At 43.5% G+C, this 10,112-nt stretch overlaps 1 protein-coding gene across 5 annotated transcripts; it reads right to left on the bottom strand.

Moving 5' to 3' along the window:
• Positions 1-3: 3 nt before the first annotated feature.
• Positions 4-10,009, bottom strand: mylpfb (myosin light chain, phosphorylatable, fast skeletal muscle b). 5 transcript variants are annotated; one of them, XM_080458434.1, is made up of 8 exons: positions 9,888-10,009; positions 9,343-9,453; positions 7,592-7,895; positions 3,040-3,138; positions 1,727-1,907; positions 1,510-1,588; positions 1,358-1,406; positions 4-1,259 (listed from the first exon to the last, which is right to left on the bottom strand). In XM_080458434.1, exons 4-8 carry the CDS (start codon positions 3,073-3,075, stop codon positions 1,158-1,160), a joined length of 447 nt encoding a protein of 148 aa, XP_080314560.1. In that variant the 5' UTR covers positions 3,076-3,138; positions 7,592-7,895; positions 9,343-9,453; positions 9,888-10,009; the 3' UTR covers positions 4-1,157. The 5 variants fall into 5 exon arrangements, with proteins under 5 accessions (XP_080314560.1, XP_080314558.1, XP_080314559.1 ...); XM_080458432.1 differs by lacking the exon at positions 7,592-7,895 and having other exon boundaries at positions 9,888-9,957; XM_080458433.1 differs by lacking the exons at positions 7,592-7,895; positions 9,343-9,453; positions 9,888-10,009 and adding an exon at positions 3,625-3,761.
• Positions 10,010-10,112: the final 103 nt, after the last annotated feature.

Raw genomic sequence — 10,112 nt, 5'->3', positions numbered from 1 at the left:
GTTGGTCTGAAGGTTCTTTTATGATGTATTTGCAGAGTTTTTCCATGTTTTTGTCCTTTTGTACAGCACATTTACACATTGACAAGCATTTAAAGGTGCATTAGTCCAGGTCAGTATTTATTCACAGTCTTAATTATCCTAATAAAAATATTTAATTTAATCTTGATGACACTTCTCGTCATAGTGCATTGGGTGCTTTACAGTTCTCTTCACTATCAACCAGCAGTGCATTCACCCACAGCCTCCACTTAAACCAACAGACACAGTGTCGTACAAAAGATGGCAGATTTTATTTGTACTTCTTTATTTGTTACAGCGTAGACCCAGTCATAAAAAACAGGAGGGAAACAGCAGTGAGAAGGAGGAAGAAGAGTCAAAAACAAAGATTCTTTACTTTTGTTTTTCTCTTTGCTGCCCCCAACTTACCACCTTTCACTATCTCTTTCTCTATATGCAGGATTACATCTTTTTAAAATCACGCATCCCTCTTTTCACTGCAACTTTTCCTTTCACGTCTGCATATCAGAGAGCAGGAATTTGTTTTTTTAAAAAAGAGGAGGAGGCAAACTATTGTAGTACAGTACTCCCACTCTTTTTTACCAAGCACTCCTCTCTAATACTTGCAAAAGGGAGGAATCCATCAAACACTCTGAGTTAGGTTGGGACTAACAGACCACCAGGGTCAGACTGCTCACTTGTTTCAAGCAAGTGACTGTGCATGCACCACAGCACCCAAGACACATTTTGACCAACCCTTGTATACACTGGACTGCATATGCATACACGCCATCAAATAGGTATGGCGCATGCACTGTTGGCCTCAACGCGGGAGGACAGGATGAGTGATGGAGGAAAAGCAGGAGGAACAAGAGGCAGGGACAGAGATAGCGAGAGTGTTTCAGTGTCACAAGATTATTTTTTTATTGAAAATAATCCCATGTTCCTCCGTTGTACTTACACACAAACACCCCCACGGGCCCTCCGTCCACTCACTGAGTACCTCGACAAAGTCTTTTCGTATTGAGCTAGTAAGCGGAAAGAGCGGACCTGGGAGCAAGTGTATGAAAGGAAGGTATGGCTTTGGAGGAGGAGGACTGAATGGATGGTTGGACCGGTGTGGTTGTGAACGGAGGTGGAGGTCTTGAGCGAGGAGGCATTTACTCCTCCTTTTCCTCTCCGTGTGTGATGACGTAGCAGATGTTCTTGTAGTCCACATTGCCAGCCACATCAGGGGGGAAGGCAGCCCACAGGTTGGTCATCTGCAGAGGTGGGGATTAAAGAAGTGGATTAACCAACCCGGATGGGTGAGGGTTATTACAGAGTGAGGATTTAAAGGCATAAAGACTGATGGGCTCACCTCCTCGGGGGTGAACCTGTCGCACTGTGTGGTCAGGAGCTCATCAATGCTGGCGAAGGACAAAATGCAGAATAGAATAAACATGAAAAATGTGCCACAAAGAGGAAAACAGTTTCGTTAGAGAGGATCGGCTAAAATGTAAAAGCCCGTACAATTCCTTCTTGATGAAACCGGTGGCCTCGGGGTCCAGGACCTTGAAAGCGCTTACAATGACGTCCTCGGGATCAGCGCCTAAGAGTCAAACAAGGAGATCCATAATAAGAACAATAGAATTCCAAACAGAACTCGAGACTTACAATACATAAAGCGGGAGAACATTTCAACAAAACACATTAATATCAACTGTGAGGAGTTTAAGTGTGGACGCACCCTTCAGCTTCTCGCCGAACATGGTCAGGAAGACGGTGAAGTTGATGGGGCCGCTGGCCTCCTTCACCATGGCCTCCAGCTCCTCATTCTTCACATTCAGTTGGCCCATGGTGGCCAGCACGTCCCTGAGGTCGTCCTTGCTGATGATGCCGTCTCTGTTCTGGTCGATGATTGTGAAAGCCTGGCAGAAACAAGAAAAGAGAGAAAAAAATATGAAGAAAAGAACACAACAATTGTTTGGGTTTTTGTGTGTGTGTGTGTGTGTGTGTGTGTGTGTGTGTGTGTGTGTGTGTGTGTGTGTGTGTGTGTGTGTGTGTGTGTGTGTGTGTGTGTGTGTGTGTGTGTGTGTGTGTGTGTGTGTGTGTGTGTCTAGATCCTGGAGCAGATGTCCTTCAAAAGTCCATCCACCCTGATGTTTCAAATGAAATAGAATTAATCACAACTCAGATTCTCAGATTTCTCACAAGTCATTAAGGTAAGACTTGTTAATCATAATTATATGTTGAGATAGTCTGCCAACATAAACGTGTAAACGTGCAGCTCTCTTTCCACATTGCTGAGCGTTGCACGGTGTGAAACCAAAGATGGCACTGCGAACCTTTTGGGACTTGGCAGCTGGTCGCCCACTTGTCTTTCTAAGGTGTTAAAATGGTTTGGGAATGTGAGACAAGCCCCTTGCGACATTTAAGGAGATGGTATTGATTACAGCTGTCATCCTTTTGCCTTGTGACTTAAATCTTCTGACCCTGTTGCCAATGTTCTCTCACCTCTAAAGGACAAACTGAACTACTGTTCCCAACGTAATGTCGTATATTTCTACCTGTATAAAGAAGCGAAGATTCAGATACTAATCTTATATATTGCAATACACCAACAACAGCATCCTCATTGAGAGATTTTTCTACTTTTGCACTATAACCCTTCCTGTGTTTTCTTATTTCTCTGACTTTGAGCTGATCTTTGCCGCTTTTATTAATATTACAGTCGGACAGCTGGTGGCCCACATTCCTGTGGAGTCACGGAGCGGCGGTCTCTGAGGAGAATGACCGATCTAGCACGAGGGGAAAGGTGGCTGCCGTCATCACGTCAACTCAGATTTACTGCCCCGTCCAGCTCAGGAGAACATGTTTTGGTTGATTTACAGCCAAAACCGGTGAAGAACTGTGTCTATTGGAGGGTTATATCTGGACTTTAACTTCAAGGTGGAGGAGGAAAGTCATAAGAAGACTACGGAGGACCTTGTATCTGACCTCCCGTGAAACTCACGGCGGTTTTTTAGGAATGAAGCGGGATGCGATGAGGAAAACTGTTACCTCCTTGTACTCCTGGATTTGGCTCTGCTCAAACATGGAGAACACATTGGAGGATCCACCCTCACCCTGCTGCTGCCTCCTCTTGGCTTTCTTGGGTGCCTGGAAATAGACAAAAAAGGTAATATCTCGCACAACATATCAAACAAACAAGGTGCAACAAAACAAGACAGTTTTTTAATGATTACAATAACTCTGCATATGAACTTTTAATAAACGTCAGTCAATAAAAAATAATAAATTCCTCTAGCTTGTGATGTGCAAGCTTCTCAGTTTAACCGACCATCCAATAAAATTACACTTATAATAGCTTTTGGGAATGCAGTCATCAGCCAATCGTCCCTCTCAAATGAAATTGAACGATTAAGGTTGTTTTATCTTCTGTGCAAAGTCAACAGTTAAAAGTTAAGAACGGATCCAGATCCAGAGCTGGGAGGCTTGATTTACAAAGCCCCCGGTCTTATTCAATGGGATGTTGGTAATCCAGACAGCAAAATGTATCAGTGATGCGCCCGTCTCATCAGTTTAGTGCAGAGAAGATGTAAAATCCTAGAGCCTGCTCTTCCCGGGTAACGTGGCCACACTCACCATCTCTCAAGTTTGTGGAGTTGTTGGTAAAGAGGAGAAGCCTACGCCAAGCCGATGTGACTGACATGTAACTATTGGACCCATGGGGCCTTATATACTAGCCCACGGGGGCTAACTTTAGCCACACCATCAGGTTTGGCAGGAAAACAGAGCTGAGGGAAAGTAAGAGAAAGAGGGTGGAGCGAGGAGGCGGCGGACCGGATCGGTTTACCGATGCTCCAAAATAGGCCGCAGGAGTCTTGGAATGAGGTGAATTCAATGCCAACACATCGGCATGACTTTGGTGACATATGAGGACTAATATGGCCAAACTGGCAGACACGCTGGGGGACGACTGAACTGAACTGCTCCTGTGTTTCTGCTCTTCTACCTGACATGCACAGACGCCTCACTGTGGCTATTTATTTCTTTATTTTGTTAACGTTCCAGCCACCGTCCGAAAACAAAGCGCGGCGCGATGACAAGCTTTCACTGCTCTGCTCTCTTAATACAAACACAGATGGGATACTTATCAAACTGGCCGGTGCTTTCTAATACTTAACACCAGTTAGCTGCTTAACCGTGCCAGCGTGTATTTGCGGTTAACATATCCCAAAGTCATCACCTGTCTAAATGATAGGGTTACACGTTTGGTTTGGATTCGTGGCGGCCATCTGCTTTTATACACAGTCATGGAAGCAGTGGGCTGATGAATATTGGTCCGGCTCCAGTAGTGACACCTCGCCATCGGACATCAGCAAACGGTGGCAACGTGTCAACGAGACGTGCAAACAGCCATTTGATCCCGACACATGTTTAAGGAAATACCTATGGCTTCAGTCGGAGATGCACAACTTAGAAAAAAACCCCTAAAAGTCCTGAATTGTATATAGAAACAAAATCAGACAACTAAATCACAATTTACAGTACGTGCAACATATTCAAACTTATATAAAGTTAATAGTTTTAAATATGCACCAAAGAGAAGAAAGAGGGACAAATACAGAGGAGTGCGTTTCATCGACAGTCTTTGTCTTTTTCTCTGAAACGATTTAGCTAAATGAGCAGCTTTCCCGCCACGGCTGCTCTAATTTAGGTGGCTTCGGGAGATTCCCAGTATAGTTTCAGCAGACAGGACAGCGGCCCACCCACTAAACACCATATAAGAGCTCCAGAGGCCGCCATCAATCACACCACTGTACAGCTGAGGTATGCATTGGGAACCAGCGCTAACCAACACGGTGTTTTCGCTCACTTGTAAGCACGTATTTCAAAGTATGACTTAATTATCTTCTTTTTTTTTCAACTGTTTTTGTAGCCCATTCTTCTTCCTCTTAGTTTCTATTACATCTTTTATTTATTTTAATAATCAACGTCAAAATTTCAAATATTGAATTTCATAATTAAAAAAAAAAGTGTTATCTGAGGAACAATGTTGAAAGTGGGAAAAGCTGAGTGAAGATAAGCGCGGCCGCCTCAGCCACTGGTTTGAAGGTTACAGGAGCGAGGGACACAGAGGGAGACTAAGCACCGTCAAAGACCATAAAACAAGACAGCTGTACTGACTGAAATAGCACGACCACCCCCCACCATTCTCTTTCTCAGCCATTTTGACTCTGCTAAACATTCTACCGACTTTGAGCTTTCCTGGAGTTACCCTACCTCAAAGTAACTCCCATTTCTTATAAACTAATCTCTCAGTCTCATTGGTATGTAAACAAACAGAATATTTCAGATCATTGACGACAGTTACATCTGTATGAATAGTTTTAAAGAAATAAAACTGCGGTTTTAAAATAAATGCAAAAAGAAAAGAAATCGAGTCCGGTTTGTTTCTGCAGGAAAAGTTTTTGCAGCATTTTGTTTTTTGTTGAAATTACCACTTCTGACTGGCTGGAGTTAATATAGAAACTCAATAAATGCTAAATTGACAGGATAGCCGGAGTATTTGAATTTCTAAATTCACAAGAATCACACAACCCTTTTGGATTTTGTCATCATGAAATGTAAAACTGAGTTGTCTTTACTATAAAGGGAAAATAAAAACTTTATCAATCCTCAGGGATGATTCTGACAATACTGTCTTATGTTTGCAGTCACACCAGGCATCAGGTACACTGTGATATTTCCTGGTGAACTGATTTGTTTTAATTAAAATATCCTGCTTTGGGCTTTAATGAGATTTACACAAGGGTTTTCTGGAGATTTTTTTTTTTAGCAGTTGTCCATGTCAAAATGTTTAATAAAAAAAAAATACCAAAAAGCAGACGATAATAGACCCTTTATTGATGAATCTATGGCATTTTTTTGTATTTAAAAAAATAATAATAATAATTTTTCTTAAAAAGTGACCCAATTCATATGTAAACAGCTTTAAAATGTAAAATATGACATTCAAATAAAATACTACAAACTTTCTACACTAAAATCCTACTATCCAAAATCTATTAGGTTTTCTTCTGGAACAATTCCAGCAACCCGTCCTCTCTTTGACCAGTCGGCAATCAGTTCCTTTATGTCCTTTCCAAAATCTTCGTGCAGTTTACTGAAATCCTCCTGGTCGAGACAGCGCCCGGACCACTCCCCCATGTGCAGAGCGGGGGTGTTCACAGGCACTACGTTCGCACTCCTCTTGGGCCACAGTTTGGGCGATCTCTTGCTCGCCGTTTTGGTTGAAACGGTCTGAGTCGGAATCATCAGATTGGAGCCGAGAGCGGCTCCGGCTCCTGTGGCGGCGTTCGAAAATGAAGGCAGGGTTGAAGTGCGCGTGCTGAACGAGGCTCCCGGGTAGCCGGCGTCTGCTCTGCTGAAATTTGGCAAGGTGGATGTTTTGTTGGGCTCACCGGAGCGGGCGCTCAGTGCATCTGAAGTGAGAGCGAGGAAAGACAGACAAAAAAAAAGAAAAAAGAAGCTAAATCAAATCGCAACTTCCATCGCTGCTTCCATTTATTACTCAATAGTTTCAACAGAATGTGTCGCTCAAGACTTTCTGCGGAGCCTCATGATGGTACATTCGTCTAAAATCACAATGAGTACATGGGTGGGACTGGGATGGCTCCTTGGATTGCTCCGTAGTCCAGGTCATGTGCTGCTTGTTACACAGCTGGAGACTGTGACAGGTTTCTCACACCACTTTTGATGAAAACTGACCTCCACAGATCGGTTAAGAGCCCACAAAGGCCTGAGATGTGGAGACGCTCTGAGCAATTCGCCCAGTCGTCACAATTTGGCCCTCAGACCTTCACCATCACAATTTGTTCGCGGAACCGAGTTAGCATCGCTAGCATGATAGTCATTAGTTCATATCGACGCTAACGAGGCAGGTCAGGTAGTTAAAACACTGAGCAGGAAGTGTCTCCATGGCAACAGACGCTGATCTCCGTTGATCTCCTCCATGAGGTTCCTCCCTCAGCCGCTTTGGATGGGAAATTTTTTCACAGTTTTTGGGGATTTACTCAGAAACGGTTAGCCGGTAAAGTCCCAAAATCTAATCGATTGGTTCTTGGATGATGAGAAATCATCCCTGAAAATTTAATGCAATTCGGGTAACTAGTTTTTGCGAAAAGCTCATAAAATTTATACATACAAACCAATAAATAAATAAATAAATTTCTCGGCACAACTTTCACTGGCGAGGGTAATGAACCCTGAAAAAGGGTTGAGCTTGTGGGCTCCTGGGAGCAGAATAAAATGATCCCATCTTTGCAAATCCTGTTAGGAATGCAGATGAATCAAAAATAATGATAAACTATAAGCCTGGGTGTAGCCTAAGACCATAAAACCTCAACATATCTACTCAAAGCACTGCTGTACGTTTTAATTACCTCCTCTGTCTTGTGTTTGCTCACTGACTGCATCATAACATTTGCGTGCCCTGTACCACAGTGTACATGGTGTCTGGCGTGAAGGCTGATCTCTCTCAGTTGCTCTGCAGAACAAAGGTCGCTCTCTCTTCCGTCCCAGCGCTCTGCCTCTGTGCCTCTCTCACCTCTGTACTGCTTCTCCATGTCCGACACCAGCAGGGCCAGGTAGCCGTGGTTGGCCGACAGCAGGGCTTTGATCCAGCTCTCCTGACTGGCCTGGTCCTCGGCCGAAAACTTGAAGGTGCGCAGTCCCGGCTCGTTCCACACCAGCGAGAAGGCGAACTGTTCGTCGGACTCGCACAGCTGGACCGTGCAGCCCTCCAGGACAATCACTCCTATCACGTCGCGGTCGGCCGGACGCTCCTTGTAGAAGAGGAGGTTTCCCTTCAGCACGAACCAGCGCTTGTGATAGGAAGTCTTGATCTCGCCCTGCAGGACCATTGTGACATCGGTGGTTCAACTGACTCATGTAAAAACAGTTACTCAATTTCCTACATGAAACGCTCTGACATAATAAGCAGCGCAGCTTTGTGAAAGGCTCAACATCAAAAACTGCAAATGCAAAATATAGGTCAGCTTCTAAGTTTGATGGCTGGTGTTTCACTGCCATTCTTGCAGAACATGCAAAGTTATATTATTTCTCGTGCGGGTTTTCTCTGGGTACTCCAGCTTCCTCAAACAGTCCAAAAACATGTGTTTGAGGTAACTTGAGCAGTCTAAGCCTGTAGATGTGAGTGTGTGTGAGTGTTTCTCTGAGTTGTGATGTTCAAGTGAATATTCAAGGGAAATTCGTGTAATAAAGCTTCAGGCAGAATGACAGGAATAGAAGTTGAAGTATCAATATTGCAGAATAAATTTAAATAAGTTCTATTAAACTGAATGTTAATATATACAAGGCTAAGCTCAGCGGCGACCGGTGCAATTCACGCTATTCAAGTGATAGCGCAGTAACAGATGAAGGCGGAAACCACAATATGTAATATGATCCAAAATCAAGAATTCATTTCCAAAACAATATTGGCCAATACTAATCTGATGCCAATCAATCTGTACATCTAGACCAAAGCAGATGTTCTGTTTTTTTATCGAGAGTTTTTCTTCACCTGGACATTTAGAGTCACTCAATGATTCAACACCTATGTCTTTGGACTGTTGGAATAAACCTGAGTACTCTGGGAAACCCATGCAGGCACATGAAGAACATGCAAACTCTGCACAGAAAGGCTCAGAACTGAACAATTGAAACATCCTCTTTTGAATGGACATGTCCACTTTTTCATCCTGTCCGGGGCATTCTACGGGTTCTGGAACGTCCACTTTAGTTTTTTGTTTTTTTTTAAAGGGACTATTAAACATGTATTACTACAACCATTTATTCTGTGTGACATAACTCCATGGAAGCTGCTTTGTGAAGACAGAAACAAAGGGAGCAGACTTACTTCTAATCTGCCCACAAAATTCCAAAGTGTTGATTTTTAGAGGAACAGAAAACTAAACCTTAATTCACCATCTGCACCATTTGACAAACTTGTTAGTCCAGTAAAACTTGGACTGAGCTAGAGCGATAATATATTGTTATATAACTTTTTTTTCCCTATACATAGGGGCGTGTGTCAAGTGGAAATCAAGGTAAAGGCAATGTGCCAATATTTTAATCTTCAGCAGATATTAGTTGTATAATTTTCATGTTGAATCGGCTTAATTTAACTGCAGTGCCATGAAAATGATCTAAAAACATGACAAAGCTGTTAAATGAGAGTTTCTCCACACACACACACACACACACACACACACACACACACACACACACACACACACACACACACACACACACACACACACACACACACACACACACACACACACACACACACACCTTCTTACAGAGGAATCCCTCTTTGTCCACAGGTGAGCTGCAGGATTCAAAGTATCTGACGATTTTCGCATGGATCTTCATTTCAACATCGCGAGGAGCTCAGGGCGAAATCTGACACAAACGCACAAGAGGTAAAAACAACAACAACAACAACAACAACATGAGCCAACTTCCTGATTCATTTGAAAGCCGTTTGTTTGCGTGTAAATGGAGAAGTTACATTAACCGTGTCGTTAGTGACTCAACTGGACCAAAAGCACGAGGAAAGGTTTCACATTTCGACATTAATGCTTCGTGAATACCTTTTCTCTTCTCCAAAAGGAAGTTACACCCATTAATAGTGTGTGTGTGTGTGTGTGTGTGTGTGTGTGTGTGTGTGTGTGTGTGTGTGTGTGTGTGTGTGTGTTGGGAAATCAGCCAGAACCCCGCCACCAATCTCCCTCCAGATGTTTCCAACATTATCCTCACTTTCACTTTCACTTCAATATAATGTCGCTCGGTCTGAGGAATAACTCATTTAATGTGTGCCCACGTTGTTAACTCACCTCCCAGGAGTGTGTGAAGCGGCGCAGTCCGTGTCCTCGGTGTGTTTTGTCTTCCTGTTGAGGTGAGCGCAGCGGCTCCACGTCGTCACGTCGTTTCATCCAATCAGAGCCGCGGCTCACCTGCGCGAGGCGAGCATCCTTCTCGCAAACTCACGTGTACACAGCGCTTTCATGTTTTAAGTTTCTCGTGTCCACACTGCATTTTACACCCTGATTCAGTCTATT

Source organism: Lipophrys pholis (genome assembly GCF_963383615.2).
Source record: "Lipophrys pholis genome assembly, chromosome: 1".
Taxonomy (NCBI): Eukaryota; Metazoa; Chordata; class Actinopteri; order Blenniiformes; family Blenniidae; genus Lipophrys; species Lipophrys pholis.
Note: the sequence above shows the minus strand (reverse complement) of the source record. Positions and strands in the feature narration are given on the sequence as shown.

Coding starts and splice junctions, on each gene's coding strand:
- mylpfb (XM_080458430.1), bottom strand. CDS start 9,423: ATGAAGATCCATGCGAAAATCGTCAGATACTTTGAATCCTGCAGCTCA. Junction 7,896..9,342: donor AGGGATTCCTCTGTAAGAAG/GTGTGTGTGTGT, acceptor ATGGTCCTGCAG/GGCGAGATCAAGACTTCCTA. Junction 6,468..7,591: donor CATGGAGAAGCAGTACAGAG/GTGAGAGAGGCA, acceptor CTCTCACTTCAG/ATGCACTGAGCGCCCGCTCC.